Below are 19610 nucleotides of genomic sequence, written 5' to 3'. Positions count from 1 at the left end.
CGACGTGTACAAGAGAAGATCGCCCGTTATAGTAAAAAAAACTGCTTTAAAATAATAAATGTTGCGTGACGCATCGGTATAGGTAACAATTGTGATCTTAAGTAATTGTTACGAGTTCTTTAATAGCCATTTTAGAAAAAAAAACTGTTTCTACTTTAGATCAAGTAAGTGCAACATTCATCGGTTGCATTTACGTGCAAAACACCACTATCAAAGCCGATGGCACTGCTGGAACAGGAAACACGCAACGGTTACTTATTCACGTAACGGCCACTTCCATGTTGGATCAATTCTCAATTCACCCTAAACTCACACTGCAGCATATCACAGACGGCACCACAGCACAACAGTGGTGAATTGTTTGCTTCTAGGATCACATGACAATGTATTACTCTTAGAATTGCAATGGATCTGTAGTAGAAGAATAGAAGCGGCCGACTCAACGAACTATATATACGTTGTTGTGCTTCGTACTGGGACTGATTAGTCAACTGTTTTGGCGTGCAATATACATATTCCCACGGCAAACACTTACTCGGTCATGGGTTGTTTTGAAGGGCACATCTCATGGAATTTAGTTTCATTTTCATTCTATGTACACAGAGGAAATGGTTATCTTAAAGAAAAAAGCAATCAAAGAAAATACCAAAGACGTCAATCTTAAATTATTCTTGCATATATATATATATATATATATAACTTTTTATTTACACATAATATTTAAACTGAAAAAAAATATACAGAAAATATACAACTTTTGTGCCAATCGCAGTATAGGCAGAAATATTACGTTCTGGTCAATACGCTCCTGATAATAGCAGTCTATTGATTTTCAAATTTAAACATTTAGTATCTTTGTTTAATTCCGGCGCTTAAATCCTTAGCTATTCTGGCATAGACTATATATCCTAGGTATCTCCATGAAAAGAAAGCCCGCTGGCGGGTCTGGGGCACAAATAGTTTATTCTACGCAACCTCATCCCCCAATCAATCTGTTTGGAAGATTCTCATCAAGATATGCTTTTGCATCAGCATGATTGTAACGTGCAGGTGCTCCATCTTGTTCAAAATGAAATTCGCCGTTTTCGTCGACGTTCTCCTAAATGCGCGTTAAGTAAATTCTACATGAATTCGGGTAATTAGCACTAGCCACTGGGCTATAAAAAAGAATTACCCAGTTAATTATTTGCTCGAAATACCACACTTTGCTGTAACTTCCTCTGGTAAGTTTACACGGTATTCTAACATAACATGTGGATTTATAGATTATCGGTTGGTGCAATTATAGCGCTTGTGCGTTTTATTTAAACGTAGCTTTATAACTCAATTTATAATTTATCTATCTTTATATCTAATTTATAGTTTTCTATCGAAAACTGTTTAATTCTTCCAAATACTATTCGCAAAATTCATATATCATGCTGAATCATCTTCACTAATAGCATGTACCATTGATTAACTAAACTTTTCTATTTACAGTATTTTAGATGCACACTGCATTTGCATTGGACTTGATTTGCTGATGACTAGCTCACTTGCTTATTATTTTTAAATATTTCGCTATAACCATGCAATACACTTCCTTTTCTGACTAAGCTTATCGAAGTTTTGGCCTTTCAGAATGTTGTTTGTGAGCATTCTGAATAGTTTCATTATTTTTATTCGACTAATTGAAAGGTGAACCCGGCTGAAACTTTTAATTAAAATTTTTTAAATTAATTTTTTTAGTTCAAAAGTTAGTTTTGGTACGCTTATTATTTGTAATTAATTGCACACTTAAAAAAGGATAATCAGGATTGAATAGAAAAACACTTTGTAGGGATGCGTACCAGACATATGCTTGTTGAAAATTGTAATAAAGAATTCATAAAGCTATATGAGTTTTCTAAATTCGCATTGTTTCAGGTCTGTATAACCTATAAAACAGTGGGAAACGTTTAAAATTGAACTCTGAAATTTTCATAGACAGGTGAATGAAAAGGTCATATGACGCACGGTTATAGCTTCTGCGACTGTAACGGTGCGACACGACTGTAATTTCTCTATTAAGCAAAAGGTGCAGCGGTGCACAATAGAATTTCGTCTTCCGTTGCTTCTTACAGTGAAGCATAATGATAAACTCCGCGTCCCCCCCCCTTTGGTACACCAATTGTGATAAATAAACATGCATATAGGGCCGTATGTACCGTATTGATTCTGAGAAACTTACCTGGAATCTTTTATATTCAATATTTCAAAAATTCAAAAAAATGATTCTGTGTTAGTTATTGTCAACTCTTGACGGAAGTCTTAAGTCGCAACCAATTGAGCTTAGGCGAAACCAGTATCATTGTTATTATGTACTATAAGCTTTTAAATTTCATATTATATATATGTGGAATACCAAGATGTGCTGTGTGTATATGTATTGTAATAACTTAGCTTCGACTGTGCAGCCTTCATTCGTAGAAACTGTGTAGGAATATACAAAAGTTTTTAGTGCAACACGTAGTGACCCTGTATTGATTATACCTAATCTTTAAAACCTGGAGTAACTAAGCGTTAACTGTTTTCCATTGTATGAAGATCTACAAACGTTTTAATGTATATTTGGACGAGATTTTAGGAATGGTTGATACAACGATAAATAAGTATATGTGGGATAAAGATATAGATCGAAATAATGTTATCAGAGAGATGTCGAATAATTTCTGCTGCTGTTTTCGTATCCGCAATTTTCCCCTCGAGTAAACACGTGTTTACTCGGTTCGTCGATGTCATGATCGAAAAAAGCATGTTTTCGGAGTAATCAGCCTATATATATATATATATATATATATATGTTGCATTGTTATGCAACTTATATATAAGTTGCATAACAATGCAACTTATTCGAAACAATCGAGAAATAACACTCATACCCATTAGAAATTTGAAAATAGGATGAGGCTATATACCCCCCAATGCCTCTAATCATTCGCTTTACGGGATGAAACTAAACGTGTACGCCAGCTATCCTGAGGGAACTTCGGAAGGGACCAGCTACTAGATGGCTCGATTAGTTTTTCGCCCCTATACCTAGATCAGATTATCGGTTTGCACGTCAGAATAACTTCAGGTATCCATCAGAGTTTCCTCTGGCTTCATCTTGACTAGACATAGTTCACCATCTTTCGGGTCTTAAACATCACGATTGTAGTCCACAAATGCCAGAAAGCATAAGTAGCTCATCGCTTAACCGTGGAACAACCACAAATAGCTATATCTTTGCAGTTCACTTCGCCTTCGGGTGTCAAAATCCAATGGCTCGCGTGCCATTTGAACTCCTTGGCCCGTGTTTCAAGACGGGTCAAATAACTAATGCTAACCACTGATGGCCGACCGCTTACATAGTAACATGCTCATCTCAACAAGGAATAAACCGAATTGCAGATACAGCAGTTACATTTAGTAAACGCAGGCCGCGGCTGTCACACAGCTAAACTACTCCGGCTAGCTGACGCCCAACAAAGAATATCGCATAGTTTCTCAATGAATGACTATGCCTATTTTTTTTACGTATTTATTATTTATAAGCCTATTAGCCTATTTTATCACGCTTGAACAATATTAATTAACATTAATTTGCCAATAAGTACTTTTTGATTGTGATTCAATTTCAAGCTATCACAGAATTTTGGACAAGTTATCAGCAATAACTTCGCACATTTTACACTATTGAGTAGTTAAAGATTCTTGCAATCATAATTTATATTTCATAGAAAAAATTAATTCAGCATTGCGTAGTTTTTGTATAATCCACTTTAAAGCTAAAAGAGGGTTATCTTATTGGCGAATTATTCTTTGTGCGCTTCTATAAACTGCCGCGGCAAGGTAACGCCTTCTCGCAGTCATAGAAAACTTTAGGACATTAGGTGCCAGAAAATGGATGCAAGATGACGATGCAAGGTATAACATAGCGACAGAGATATTTTGTATGCAGTAGTACCTCACAAAGACTAATTTTGGTCCCCATACCAGATGGTCTTCAATATGAGTAGATAAGTGTTGGTACTAGGCTCTGTGAAAGAGTTATATACGATACGTTGTAAATTATTCACGTCTCATTCTTAAATAGCGACTGCGACGGAAATGCGCGCCGTAACGTTGCCACTCCACCCATTTACGTGTCACAACAGACGCTCTGCTCTAGGCGCCAATTCTTGCTTAAAATTGTTAGTACTTCGGACATGAGATCATACCCTATCGGCAGCCGTGCAACGTTTGCTGTAATGAAATTATTTGGTAAACGCCAAAATTTTCCCGTCATTCGGCTTGAGTGATATTTCGTTCTAATGTAACGATAACGGCGGTACCGGGTATACTGCTAGCAAGGCAAGGTATAGAAAATCATAAGTTACAGCTATCAAATTTTTTTTACCAGAATTATTGAATATAATATAGAGAATATAACAATATTAAGGGCTTAATTATAAAATATCCGGATAAAAAAATATCCTTTAGATGGTTTTTTTACAAGGGAACGGACATGTAATGTCAGTCCTCTAGGAAACGATATTTTCGACCTATCGATATATACTTTTACGTAGGGGGAAGGGATCGAATACTCTTACGGAGCAAGGTTAGTGTACACATAGGACGGGCAGGACTGAACATTTTTACGAAATTTCAATTTTGTAAGCAAATGTCTGCCCTGGCGCATTGTATAATTCAATTAGAACTGAATTTTCAAACGATCAGAATGCCCACGAACGAAAGGTATACGAATGCTTTATTGACCAGATCATTTTAGTGAATAACACTTACCATTTCACTAGTATCCTGCATTAAGTTAAACACGATTATAGAAGGAAAATCCACTGGCAGTTTTTGTGTGAACCCGTATCTAGATATAGAATTTTTTTCTGTTTGAAAATATAGTAAAAAAAAAATTGTAAACTAATTGATCCGAGTTGACTGTATGACTACTAGAGTTCGCTTATAACTATTTGTTAGTCAACTTATTGTGCAATTTTAATGACAAGACATAGCTGTGGGCAACTGCCGGCTGAACGTCAGTCGGCTAGTTATGGCTAGTAATGATGGATCACGGCCTCAAATAGAAATGAGAAGCGAATTGCCATGGCCTAGCGATCCCACCTTTCATTATAGTCGTAAGCGATGTTACCGAGATGTCGTATTTCTTTGATTCTGTAGGTGGATACGCTCTATACGCGCAACATTCGACGCTTTTGCTATAACAAGTTCAAAAAAGGAGAGTGTCTGCTTAAGAAGGCGATACCAAGCAGGATACTAATGGTAGTATCAGGCCATTAAAGCTCAAGGTAGGATCACACGGAAGTGACACATGGTCTCTCTACATCTATTACTTCAATTGCAATCGCTATTAGTGATACATTTATCAACAAGTTGAAGCTTGTAACACCTTCAGTTGGTAAGTATAGTATCGGCAATGACTAGTCTGTCTAGTGACAATCGAGTTTTCGCTACGATTGAGCATACCTTACAATTGTTATATCATGCTATTTACAGCTTCTGTCATCTTCAAACATCGTCGTCGCAATTACGCCAGTGCGCAAAATATACTCGAAAAAAAGAAACTCCCAAAGATTTAGGAGAACGCCGCCAACAAGGAATAATCAACACAAAGATGAATAATCAGTTGATTATTAATAGATGCTGTTAAATTTCCATGAGAACAACGCGTTTTCGAGGCTCTGTTGCGGAGATTGTTCCTTAAGAAGCTCTTGATAAAACACATCGAGTGCGATCAGAAAACTATTAAAAACGCCTGTATGTCATTCTTCAAGCCAATCGCAGCTATCTACAAATTAGACCTGTCTGAACTTGTCCGCCGAAGGCTCGTTAAAGCTAGAAGGAATACAGTGGCAACCGTAATCACCACGCATCTGATCGAAATGGACTGTAAACAAAGATATTGACCTGCATGTTTCTAAAGAAACTAGTATCTAATTTAATTACTCATTGAGTCCCAGTTTTAACATTTGACAGATTTGCATTTTTTTTGCAAAATATGTTTCATCAGCGGTTTTTTTTTTATATATTTTACAGTTGCATGTATTGAACTGCTTTATTATAAAGCTGAGTTTAATCTTTATTTTGTGGCTGCCGCTGTGGCCTGCGTGGCGACTAAATCGCTTTATGAGAAAAACTAGGGCCAAATTAGTTTAGGATTATAGAGTATACTGGGCTTAGGTTTTCTGTAGTGATACTTCGTTCATGATTGCATCTAACAAATTTGAGTTATCGGGTATAATTCCAGTATCTATATCTTAGATCAATCAGAGGCCTTTTTTTGCATAAAAACAGGTCTCAATTGGTTATGAAAATTACCATAGTAAATGATAATGCCATTAGCAGAATGTAACTTTGGCCTACCACGTCGGACCAAACCATGTTTTCATGTGGGCGCAGTATGACAAATACACAGAAAGTCACAAGTTACCAATTAATTACGGACAAATTTCCTTCTGAAACGCATTTACTCGGAAAAATCAGTATCAAAAAAAAATAGAATACGTTTTCCGTTAATAAACTCTGGCCGCTCCGCGAAATGCAATATTAGTCTGACAATTTACGTCTTTAAGAAAAATGGATGAAGTTCATCAGATAATACACGCCATCTTAATATGGTAACTATAGTAATAATTTCTTCTGATAGCTTGATTTTTTTTGTCAAGTTTCTTCAATCCGGTCGGTGTTAGGAGTTTATCATGTTTTTTTGTTGTAAAAAAAAGATTGTACTAACTAGGCATTTTCTTTATAGGAAACGTTTTTTGGGGACATCACAGTCAGGGCAAATAGCATCAAGGTAAAAAGTTACATAGCACCGCCGACTATATTTGTGTATGGAACGCCGTTTATCGGACTTCTGATTTGGTTTAGGGAAGAGGGGCAGCTAATATCTTGGTACTTGCCAGCTGCTTACACTGCACGATATCAATAAAAACTCTTTACTGTGATATAGCTGTGATTTTTAAAATTTCCGTTTTTGTAAACTTCAGAAATTAGTTTCGGTTATAAAAGTACCCCTTTTAAATTGCTGCGGTCGAATCAGGTGTTCGACGAAGAAATTCGTCTTAGATATGATAGGGAAATTTTTTTAACTGCTCCCAGGCTTCAGCTGAAGCCACGGCCGCGTTAGCCATTTGCGACTCGTTTGATTATGTTCTTATTCTTAGTTCCCTTTTTTTTTTAAGATAAAACACGCATAAACGAAATCTTCAATCGTCCCAGACAATCCAAGGAAATATTACGCACAAAAAACCTAACTAAAATACCTACTGTATTTTAGTAGATCACAAGAGTTTTTTTTTTAATAATGATTCATTCTAGAATCAGTTAACAATTGATTTCTTATTGAAGCGGACTAGAAATATATATATACTATATAAGCTTTTAGTAACTTATATATATTTCAAGTATATATATATAAGTTACTAAAAGTTTCAGTATACTTATATATACTGTTTCTGTTGTTAACATTTATATATAATATTTTTTTTTAGTTTTTTAATAGCGAGTTTAATAATCTATCTTTTTTGGCACATGGGCACGGCGGGCTCCAGGAATCGCCAAGCACAAAGAAGTTTAAACGTTTATAATACATTTGAAAAACCCTACATATAACTCTAACCTTTATTATACGCTCTTGTTTGGTTATAGGAATAGATCGTATACAATCTTGAAAAAAAGATCGTAAAGCTGGATTTGAAATTGAGTACTGTAATAAAATACCGTCGTCGTGCGCCCTTACATTGACAGCATAACTTAGCTAACAAAATTATTTTACAAGTATTTTGGAATGGAACGAATGAACACTGCCTGAATCTAGTAACACGTATTATAAACGCCTTATGATTTCATTGTTTTATATTGAACCTAGTAACACGTATTATAAACTCCATATTACTTCATTGTTTTATATTATATGATTGATTCTGATTAACGCGTTTAAAATAACCTGGTTTATTATACTAAACAAGTCGATGGATCAAGAAAATGTACGTCCTTAGATTTGGCATGTATGAATATTTATTTACTCTCTTTATAATTATATAGAGTGTCTGACGTTGTTACTATCAACGTTCGAGCCTGGCGCCCATCTGTTGTAAGCTGTATAGCAAGCTTAGGTTTAAAACATTCTTAAAATGTTTGCATTAAAGAGTAGTCAACCTCTTGCTCAAAAAGTGCCGGCTCGTTATCTCGTTTCATGGTTGACAGAAGATCGACGTTCTGATTTGTTCTAGCGACATAATGATAGTGATTATGATCAATTTCTAGTCTTCATTGCAAATTTTGCCGGTAGGCATTAACAGATTTATATGTAAAAACCAGGTATTGAAATCACGAAGGTAATTAAGAAATAACAAACTGAAGCATTGCAGGTAATGAACATAAAAAAAAACCACATGCTTTATTATTTGCTTACCACAAGCCGACTTGCTTTAGATTCAAAGGCAGAGTTCCATTGAACGAACATGGGTACTCGTGGTACGTTGTCATTGTCTGGGTCAACTTGTACCTACGCACTTTGTCTCAACGGTAACGTAGTTCATCATCTTGTAGTCTCTCCCAATAGGTGCCTGACCAACCCATCCTTCATGCAGAAGGAGATCCACTTTTGAAAGATCTAAGCCCTCGTTCAGCAAATCCAACTGTCGAATCACGAAGAATTCAAGTATATGTTGTATATTTTAGTGGAAACAAAAGATATCGATGTTGAACTAAGCTTTTTTTTATGCTCACATCTATAGAATGTTGTGAACTGCTAATAACGAGAATGCGGCTGACACAAACCAAACAAGCCATAGTGTGATTTAAGATGCTTGTGCTCTTTTTCAACCTTGCGTCTTGCAAGGGCTAATCCCACTCCAATAGAACCCGATCTCGTTTAAGCTAAAAGACAGTAGGTTATCTAACGGTCACCATCTTAATTTTGCCGTCACTCACAGCAGTCGTTTCGTAAATGACTCGGCACGTTTGATGAAGACAAGTTGACACTTGCAAAAGTGGTTTGCTTAAGTCTAATTCGGCTGCAACTACAACGGTGGCCACTAGATCCGTTCTTCCAGTATCAGACACACGGAACTCAATGCTGCAGTTGTAGTCCTGCAGTAGCTGCGCCCTCTGGTCGAACCAAGTTTGTAGGTTCAATCGGTCTCTGGAATTGTATTGAAATATGAGTTCTAAACCACAAACGTGCCTTTTGATATAACTAAATAATGCACGGTCTCCATAGAAATTTTTATTGCAGGAAACTACATGCTAAAGCATCACTGAGTCTAGCAAAAGTTATAGCAGCAACGAACAACAGCTCTCACAGACGATGACCAACCTACCTACTAAGGCAGCAATAAAGTAACTACTCTTTTTGAACTCACATCGTTATATCATCGCTTGCCTCAGGAAATAGGAAAATTCGCTGGGAACTACGACTGCACCTGTCCATTGTGAACAACAGCATGCTTTTAAATCTTGTGCTGCTGAACACCATTGAAACAAAGCTTGAATGAATATTCTGATTTTCCGTCACGTTTACCGGTATACGAAACACCACTATCCACTGAAATTTTAACGAATACCACACATCACTAAATGTTGGAATATTCTCATTGACTCGGATTTTGTGTAACATTACTAGAGTAATGTTATCTTTATCAAAGCATTTGGAAGTATAAAAATCTAGGAAGATTCAGATTTATCGATCTAGTGCTGTGCTTAACTGCAGCAGGAAGTACACACACAAGATAAATATGGGCATAATAAAAATATGGCCCTTTCTACTATATCCGATGAATCTACGTTCACTGATTGTTTGCAAGTATTAAGCCAATATGGAAAGGAATTCAAGAGAAAAAAAAGAACATACCTCAACCCGAAGACCGCTTGAAGTTTCTGCGTTCGACAAATCCGTGGACACTTTCATCGCCAATGCGTCCACAGCTGTAATAGTCTTCGGGCAGCTGAACTCTTTAAACGAAGCCTTCCCTAATTCAATAGCTTGGCTTTCATCCAACTTTTTGCCTTTGATAACAAAGTACGCGATAATTCCAACGGCTATAATGACAACGACAATGACAAGTATTGTCGCCTTGGAGACACCTCTTCAGAGAAAAATAAATGATCAGCTATTTTCTGTCATAACTCACGGACAGCACACGCTGCATAAATAACATTGCAATAATGGTATGTAATAATAGTAAATGGTTTTTCACCAAGCTAGTGTTCATAACATATGAAAAATACCCTTACGTTGCCTAGGTTCTCCTTTCGCATATACCCTTTTCGTTGCTTGCAAAAGGGAAGCACCTCGGCGTAGCCCCGTGATAGGCTTAGATATTCCCTTGTCTCCAGTCTTCATGCTACCTTAGATGTTCGGGTATTGGAAAATACCATGCAACGGAAAGTGCTAACACGCAAATATAATCCCTATATTTATTAAGTTAATACCTATAATATTATAATATTAAGCTACCTAGTTGAAATTTTCTTAACTTAATTTCAACTAGGTAGAACCATGGCAGCATCAAGGACTATCAATAGCCTTCTTGGTAGCTCATGACCCTCTCCAATAGTTTTGAATTTACTTCGGGGCTTGTGAGACACGCGATCTGTGTAAAAGGACAATTGTGTGGGCAAATCTTTCATATAGCTAACTTATCCGAGAGATGTGGGGGTATTTACAGGCGTTTTGAACCGGTGAGGAGCAATGCATGCGAAAAAAAATAAACGAAATCACGTGAAGCTGTAAGAAAGCGTAGGAATAGTTGAACAGTCAGATGTTGCTTATTGGTTAAAACAGGATTGTATGGTAGTATCGAGGCGAAGCAGTTGATTTCCGAACGGAAGCAAATGTGCCTGGCAATGTAGTCTATCCATTGCACATCAGAATCTACGAGCGATCCGTCATTAGCTTGAAGCAATTTCTTGAGCACTACATATTTCATAACAAAAAGTGCAGCCGCATGAGGCGTATTGTTTCGTCACACGCTTCCCAGCGCCCCACCTAATTTTGTTACATATAGGGATGTGGTGTTACTGGCGGCAGTATCCCGTGACGTCGCTCTTAAGGAACGCGCCCATTTACGAACAATTTCAATTCCCTCTGCAACGATCCGCTGAGTTGAAACTTACAGCTACTTGAAGGCTAACTTATTAATATACAATGAATACAATAACTAAACTCATAGTTGATAGATGATAGTAACTTAACTCAAAAGTTACTATCATCTTCGCAAATCATACACTAGATATCAGATCGCATTCACAAAACTAATTAGTGATTTTACGTGTAGTGTTAAGGGCCCAGGGAGATTTATCCGAGATCCTAGGGTGCAGCGGGAAACCAAAAGATCGAAACATTGACTTGAAGGGAGTCGGGAAGAGGGTTCCAGACGGTCGCACTTGGGACAGTGTCAATTTACGTGTAGTGTTATGGGCCCGGAGAGATTTATCCGAGATCCTGGAGTGGAGCGGGAAACCAAAAGATCGAAACATTGGCTTGAAGGGAGTCGGGAAGGGGGTTCCAGACGGTCGCACTTGGGACAGTGTCAAGTTTTTGTTTAGTGATGTGTAGCATGTAGCTAGTGTACACGCTGTTAAATCCAAGCCAAATGATTCTTTCAGTAACTCTAAAATGTTTAGAGTTCAACTTTGTGCTTTTGTGTAATAAAAAAATTGGTGATCGTGTTGAAATTCACCAGCAGAAAACACGCAGAATGTTCCAGAGAGTAACTATGTAAAAGACTTCGTAATACCTCTAAGGCCCGCACTGGCTATGCGCTCAAAATGACAAATGTTTATATTAGGCGTAAACCACAACTTGCTCATGACTCCGAGCAGAATCAGCGTGAAATATAATTAACTTAAGCTCTTCTAGACAATATGGACCCTTTACCGCTTGTTCGCACGTACTTGAAATCAAGCTTACTCCTTATTCACAATTATATAGCATTTTTCATCAAACCTGTTAGACAGCATTCAGTGTTCGTACTGACCATACAGGCCATGGGGACACAACAGCACGAAAACGAAAAGAAAGAGGTAAAAAACATTGCATTCACTTCGATTGATTAAATCGGGGTACTTTTTTAGGGAGGCTAGGAAACGAACCATCTGGCGCACCTGGGCACACTTCCCGAATGGCCCGTAGTGGAATTCAAATATAAGACTCTTCAAGAGGCACCTGTCTATGTTAATGCAAATGCCGTAAGGTAAAAAGCGACTACCCACTAAATGCGATCCTCCGCGGGATTCCTGCTCAAAATACTACCAACTTGAGGATTGATCTGACAAAAACCTAAGTATACGCTGTTGACCTGGCTGGATTCGCTGATGGAATTCAACTTTGTAGGAGCCGTACTGATTGTCAAAGAGATGCTAGGGCGCTCTATTTTCTTCAGCGCTTCTCTATATTAGCATGGAACTTTGAAGACGTTTAGTTGTGTGTAATACATATATTTTTGGAGAAAAAATCTTCATTAGGTCTGGAATAGAAGTTCTTTCTCGTAAAATAATGCCAAGATTTTAACACATCTGTTGGCCTAAAAGGTCTCACCTTAAGATCTCGAAAGACGAGTACTAAATGTACCTACACAGCGTTTGTTAAATAAATTTGTTCTTAGATTATTTGGTATTCGTTTGAGATTTGGAATAGTGCTTCTTAGAAAAAAAAAAAGTTAAAAATGATGCATACTTTGGTTTTGAAGTGGCACTGACCGACTGTGGATCAACGTGTTCGCCGAAAATGTTCTGCAAATCGTCTTGCCGATCACTTGCTGGGCTTCGCTTTTGACCCGCGGGAGTAAAGCTACTACCGCTCGTTGTTGTCGTCGACAGGCTGCTCATTGTCTGGCTATCAGACGGAGGCGAAATTAGTCGCTTACTAGTTTTCCAGTCATTGTCACTATGTTTAGCGTTAGGCTTTTTACCGAAAATTTTGGATTCAAGTGTTTTAGCTACATTCCCGTCCGCAGGAGCTCTTGCTACAACCTTGTCTGCAGCTACCTTAAAACCACTTTTTGGCTCAGGCGACAGAATATAGGTGTTTAATCCCGCTTTTTCTTTAGAGTTCTCTTGCTGAGGGGACGTAGAATCGCTACTAAGCTGCGGCGCTCTTGGAGGTCCAGGTGACATTGGGGTGTTCTTTGATTCACGCCTCGATCGAATATCACTTGTTGCATCGGAACCCGCAGCATCAGATGATTGGAAAATACTTTTCACGTCAGAAGTCTTCAAAGGATTAGGGCCGGAAATTCTTTTGGACTCCAGTTTATTTTTTTCTTCCATGGCGCGTAGTCACTACGCTGCAATGCGGCCAGTAACTTACCCCCGATTAGAACGAACCTTCGTTGTCAACGCAAATGATTCTATTCCACGCGCTGAAGTCGTTTCCTTGCAATGGGTATAGAAGCACCTGTATTCATTATAGTAAGCATTTAACTAACACATCTTTAGTCCACGTATTGACCAGCTGAACCAGTTTAGCGTTTAAGTTACTCAACAATCTACAATTACGTTACAGCAGCGAGTTTCCAAATAGGCTTTACTAGAAGTGAACTCTTCTACTTTCTTTATTCTTTGCTTCAGATTTTAAGGTTTGTTTGGCGTTCTTCGTTCGTCTACGCTACCCAGCTTTGGGTTCTTGTATGTATCATATGCGCATATTTAACTTACGCGGAATTAATTAGATATAATGTCTGACTCAACAGACCTGAACAGCGTTCATGGGCAAGTTTTGAGTACAACCTTTGAGGAATGGTAAGTGATAGAAGGTTCATATCTGACAGAAGTAAATCACTACTGTGAAATCAAGGCATATCGTTAGGTTCAAAAAGGCTGTGGCCAAGCAATTTTGCTTAAGCATTTCCCAACTTAATTTTCAAAGAGATTTTCCTGCGATGTTTGCGTTTGTCCTATTTTCATATGAAGTTTCAAAGCGTGCTACATATGACTGAACTTTTTTATGAATCGTAAGTGATGAGGGCGCTCGAGATAGCGTGCAAGAAAATTTTAGACAGGATTCAATATTTGGCTGGGTATGGTCGGTATAAGATCTAATGATCATGCTTTCAAAGGCCAAAAACAGTAATCGAGGACCTCGTTGACAAGAGCCTGATTACGTAAATATAAGAAAATCTTCAGGACTGATCATTAATTGCATAAAGTTAAAAAATGTTTACCGCATATGAGCAGCCGATCGTGGCATTCTTATTTTTTTGGTTTGAAATACGTAGCGAAAGACCTCAACTGCAAGCATGATGAGTGAGACATAAGGGATATAAACAAAAACAATATAGAGAAAAAGGGAAAGAAAATCTATTATATTAACTATCCTTTTTATTGCTATTCGAGTTTTTGTTAAAGCGTAGAAGATTTGCTACAAGGTACTGTGACAAATTTGATTCATTTGTTACTGAATGTTTCTTTAACATTTAGGTAAATTGGAATTTTAAGTTAAAACTTAATTTAAGTCAAGGTTAAAAGCTCAATAGGCAAAGCTTCCAAAGGGCATGCGTACTATATATTATCGAGTCGATCAGAATGTCATTTTGTCAACCTTTAACTTTTACTAATTATTCAACCGTTTACCTTAAAAATGGATATATTCTCATTCGGCGTTTGGCGTTAATTTCACATTCTCGTTTGTAACAGTCTTCTGTATGATTAAATCATGAGATCGAAAAGCTGCAAATCTTCGGGTTCTGTTTTCTTCTTATCCGACGTTGGGAAACTGCAGTTGATATAGTAAGCATCGCGCAAAAAATAGAAGGATGATTCGCAGTACCTTGTTACTGCGTTCGTCGACGAGGTTTGTTTTAGCCTTGTAAAAGAGCGAAAGAGAGCTCTACTTAACGCCAAGTTAAGCACTACCGGCAAAATTGATCGTTTGCAATTTTTTAGAAGTTTATGTATTCATAGGAGTCATGTAAAACGTTAGCATGCCGTCATCGAATTTTAAGCAATCGACTGTCAACGTTTTCTAGTATAAAAGCAATAACTCTTTTCATCTTTACCGGGCACAGTTTAAATCGGTATACATAGGGGGTCAATAAGTTTAGTATAAAGCCTCAATCGCTGTTCCAAATAGCAGAAGTTGGAAGATGACGAACTGTAGGCTTTACCGCATGGAAATTAGGCCCACTTGCTGCGAGATATGAACTAGTTGCGCCCTACTTACGAATTGCCTCTTTCCATTAAAAATTCCATGAAAGACAAAAAAATAGGTCCCACTTAGTGAATTCAGTTTAGTATCATTTTTAACGATTTGGAGATAAGCGTACAATCGCTCGCGATAAAAGCTAAAATGTTATTGCGGCATATGAACGGTATGGACAGTAGAAAAGGAATTTCTCACAAGGAGCTCTAGAACGAGAAAAATGGGTGAACCGTGAATAGGCCTTGACGTGAGCAGTTCATAGGGTTAAAGGAAATCTGAAAGGGGCGACTTATCATGAATTTCGGAAGTACAGGGACGTGACTAACGCAGACCGCATGGCCACTCAGCTACAGAATAGACTAGGAGCCTTGGGGAGGCAAATTAGCACACGAAGTTATCTTGTTGATTAAAAACGTTTCACATTATGAGACTTCAACAACCCAGAAAAGTCTGAGAAAGTTTGTACCTGCTTATAATCTAGACCTTACTCCACTGTGTAACAAACGCTTAAGCATGTCATTTTGAATAAGGGAAGTCGAAAGACGTATTTATGAGTGGAGTTCCATGGGCGCCTTTTTCATAAGCCGACGTGTCCATTCGCTACCAAAATGGGTACAGGAAAATTACGAACAGCTAAAACAAATCACTTTAGTAGACGAAACAGGTTTATGCAGAACTTAAGATTACGTGAAACAGTCTGAAGAAACGAAATAACTTAATAGCATTCACACGTATACTCCCAAAGCGAAAACACGAACGATACAACAAAGAGAATGCAGATCTGCGATACATTTTCTGCCGCAAAATTACCGATATGGTATATAAGGTGGCTGAATTTTCGATTTGACATGAATGGACGATGGGCATATAACAGTTGTTCATTAATAATAATAACTATTAGTATTGTCGAGTAATTATTGAGAACATAAGTTCTATCTGAATCTGGTGTGTGTTTTACGAGCCTGTTAGACTTAAAAAAAGAAGAAGCGATTTTCTTTTGTATTTGGTTTGAAAGCCTGCTTGCGTATTCTAGCTTTGTTTTGATCAAATTGCCTTACACCAATCAACATGACAGCGAGTCCTTCAATTCTCGGTAATTATTCTAAATAACGTATAGCATAACATGTTGCTTATTTTTGTGCCTTCTTGTTCTTTTTTTTTGTCAGCCACTTGTTGGAAGTATCTACGTAGAAGTAGAAGCTTGTTTTTATAAGCTATCAGCTTACCTAAATGAAAATGTAAGCCACTTAAAAACTGTGTAACATTAAGCGCCAGTAAATCATAAAAGTGTAAATAAAGCGCCAGACCCATCGCAATAAGCTTTCGTTCCGCAGACGCATTGGTTAGCCATAACCTGCAAAGGAAAACATGTTTATATATACAACACTATGCAAATATCCTTTAATTAACATATCGCAAAGTTCCGTAGTGTTTGTATTTTTTATAACATGCGTCAGGTAAACGCTTCGTTTGCAATGTCTGCTTTTGCGATTTTGGATAGATTACCCGAAACGCCACAACAAAGATCGCTTAGCTTGACATTTACTAGTGGCATATTCTTAGTCGTATGCTTGTTAACGGCATACGTACCGGTGTATATTATTGTCGCAATTGACAGATCGATCTTTTACTCTTTTGTCGTTACCGTTAGTTTGTCATCTACTTGACACAGGTCTGACGAGACTCAGTATGGCAGTATGTTATTTTGGGCATTGTAATTCCTTCAAACAACTGAAGATACAGTAACGAGATCGAGCATTCTTGCGAAATTAAGTAGCGTACTGTAAAACCTATGATTATCGTCGAGATGATGTTATACAGTTCTTATTCTCGTTTAACTTTACACAGTTGAAACTATTAGAATTTATTTCATGAATTTTTACGAATTCTTCACACGTCCGTTGTGTTCATGCATTCAGAATGAGCAGCGCAAAAACACTGAAAATGGCACAGATGGCACAGTTTGAAATTATTCCATGGCTGACCTTTGGGAGCAATTCCATTACATGACAACGAAAATGGGCGAGGTCCACTCCACCAGCATTATCGAATAGGTAACAGCTCCCATAAACTCCAAATCGGCGCTAATCTGAAACAGCCCCTTTCATTGTATATTAGCTAGAAAACGGCCAGTTCAGTTCCACAAAAAATTGTGTTCAAATCGAACATCTCAAACCCGAAATCTGGATATTTCGTACACCCATTAGAAACGAAACCGCTGTTACTGGTCTGTACATGATTGTGTGCTGCATGCTCAAATGTATGACATAAAATTAGGTATGGGACTAATTGCTCCTCGTGAGGTTGCCTTTTTTGTGTCACTTGCTTTTAATAATACTGTGCAGGCTTTTGTGTCGCCTTTCCTTCGGTAGCTATTTCCAAAATGCGAGCAGAAACAGCGCTAGTTTGGGTAAGGATATAAAACTGATTGATCTCCGCCGTTTGCAGCGTCTGTATATGAAAGCGACATATAGTATTAAGTGGATACTAATTCCGAGTCCACGAGAACCGCTGGGTGCAAATATCGAAGTCATCGCAAAGCGGTTGCCATACATCACAAATAACGAAGGTGTCTGACCTTAATTAAGCGTCAGTGGATTGTGCGGGTGAACTGGTCGATTCACTCGTAGTTGTTCCTTCTCCCCCACGCATACTACCTAGAGTTGTCCTACTGTGAGACCCTGCCATGGGAGATGAGGGGGATTTTGGTGAAAGCTTCCGCAGTGAAGAGCCTGAGAGCACAGGAGAGACTGGATCAACTGAAGGAGCAGGAGGTGAAGATCTTGAGGCCCCACCTGGTGAAGGACCGAAACCTGGTGCGGAGGGTGCTGGTGAAAAAGGAGGGTAAGCTCTTTGTAATGGTATTGGAGTAATCAGCTTTTGCAGAATAGCCACTTCATTCTTGATCTAGTGGTAGTCTAGAATTAGTTTAGGTCTAGTGGGCTATTACACAATGTAGTGTGCCTAGTAACAGGAAAGAACTGCGTAAGAATAGGGGACATTCTTTGGGTGCTCAACTTCAGGAATAATAGGTTTATTGATGGTAGTATATATTGCTAGGGTCGGCCAACAGATATCAACTTGCGACCACAGTCTATTCCTGTCCGAAGGCAATATTAGGTCCATCGACTTTTGAGGCAAAAATGTCCTTTATACAATTTTAATCCGAGAACGTTGAATTTAGCGAAACAGATTTCACGCAATACGAAAAAATAATAAAATCCTTGTTATTTCTTAATGACAGTTTGGTGATATTGTAAGTAATAACAGCTCAACGATCGTTTGCTATTTGATGTGCAAGAGTCTGTGACACCGTACGATCCATACGAGGTAGATTAGCCCCAGCTGTGAGGGATGCTCCACTTATTCCAATCACGCAAGTTTATCCGTGGCAAATACAAAACCTGTTTAAATTGGCTACCGGGTACTATTAGCCGAAAGATTAATTTAATAGGCTAATTGAGACCACCGTTCGTCTATGACAACCTCGCGGGTGCATAAGCAACAGTAGAATCCCTTGCAAATGTCAATTTAATTTTTTCGCAATGTTCGATACTTTTGTTTTGCAGTTCGAGTTGGCTAATTGTGGCTGTTATTTTGGTCGTGCTGGTTATTGCGGGAGTGGTAGCGTACTTTGTCTTTATAAAGGGAGGGGGCGAAAAAACGGCAGTCACTGATCAGCCAGGACCGGTGGCCACTGAAGAACAAGGACAGAAACCTACTCCAGAGCCCGAGGCGATTCCGTGTTTGATGAGCAAGAGGCCTTTCCTCACCCACACGTTTACTGAAGTCGCTGACGTGTCGACACTCATGAAGGCTCAAAGCGAGACAGCTGGCTCCTCTGCAGTTTTAGAAGTAAGAAGTTAGATTTTGTAGTTCTCCCTTGGCTGACCCTCCAAAAAGTGCCTCCGGCCCATAGTACACTTAGCACACTACCGCGGGAGATGGCATGAGGTGCGCGGTGCGCTCGTTCTTACAGCTGCCATCACGCGTTTCTTCTGCGGGCGAAGCGTTAATGGATTTTGTACTCTTGTAAGAGACATCTTCCTTTCTCACAGGCCTCTAACGATCTGAGAATGTCTTAGGTCGTGCATTAAGTTGGTTCTGGGGATACGGTAAAATGCAGTTTGTAACCGTTGTTAAAAATTATCTGCGTTCGCATTATTTTACGCGTTTGTTTTTGCCCCACAAGAAAGTTGAAGTGGGTTTCTTATATCCGTTACACAAAGTGGGTTTCTTATATCCGTTACACAAAGTGGGTTTCTTATATCCGTTACACAAAGTGGGTTTCTTATATCCGTTACACAAAGTGGGTTTCTTATATCCGTTACACAAAGTGGGTTTCTTATATCCGTTACACAAAGTGGGTTTCTTATATCCGTTACACAAAGTGGGTTTCTTATATCCGTTACACAAAGTGGGTTTCTTATATCCGTTACACAAAGTGGGT

At 38.3% G+C, this 19610-nt stretch overlaps 2 protein-coding genes and 1 long non-coding RNA gene across 3 annotated transcripts in view; 2 read left to right on the top strand and 1 right to left on the bottom strand.

The window, feature by feature from the left end:
• Positions 1 to 4208: 4208 nt before the first annotated feature.
• Positions 4209 to 6956, top strand: LOC111263558 (uncharacterized). The gene is made up of 3 exons (XR_002682289.2): positions 4209 to 4358; positions 5176 to 5303; positions 5512 to 6956. It is a non-coding gene; the product is annotated as an uncharacterized LOC111263558 (long non-coding RNA).
• A 1425-nt stretch (positions 6957 to 8381) lies between these two features.
• On the bottom strand, positions 8382 to 13390 carry LOC111263577 (uncharacterized). The gene is made up of 5 exons (XM_022838758.2): positions 12698 to 13390; positions 9872 to 10106; positions 9384 to 9565; positions 8953 to 9163; positions 8382 to 8657 (listed from the first exon to the last, which is right to left on the bottom strand). The coding sequence occupies exons 1-5, from the start codon at positions 13288 to 13290 to the stop codon at positions 8514 to 8516; spliced, it is 1365 nt and encodes a 454-aa protein (XP_022694493.1). The 5' UTR covers positions 13291 to 13390; the 3' UTR covers positions 8382 to 8513.
• A 3151-nt stretch (positions 13391 to 16541) lies between these two features.
• The window catches only part of LOC111263579 (uncharacterized), a 6367-nt gene continuing 3298 nt past the window's right edge, over positions 16542 to 19610 (top strand). Inside the window, exons 1-2 of the mRNA XM_022838761.2 lie at positions 16542 to 18004; positions 18730 to 19015. Coding sequence (XP_022694496.1) covers positions 17847 to 18004; positions 18730 to 19015 — 444 coding nt within the window. The 5' untranslated portion in view covers positions 16542 to 17846. The remainder of the gene's footprint in view (positions 18005 to 18729; positions 19016 to 19610) is intronic.

Source organism: Varroa jacobsoni, unplaced genomic scaffold, assembly GCF_002532875.2.
Source record: "Varroa jacobsoni isolate VJ856 unplaced genomic scaffold, vjacob_1.0 scaffold_774, whole genome shotgun sequence".
Classification (NCBI taxonomy): Eukaryota; Metazoa; Arthropoda; class Arachnida; order Mesostigmata; family Varroidae; genus Varroa; species Varroa jacobsoni.
Note: the sequence above shows the minus strand (reverse complement) of the source record. Positions and strands in the feature narration are given on the sequence as shown.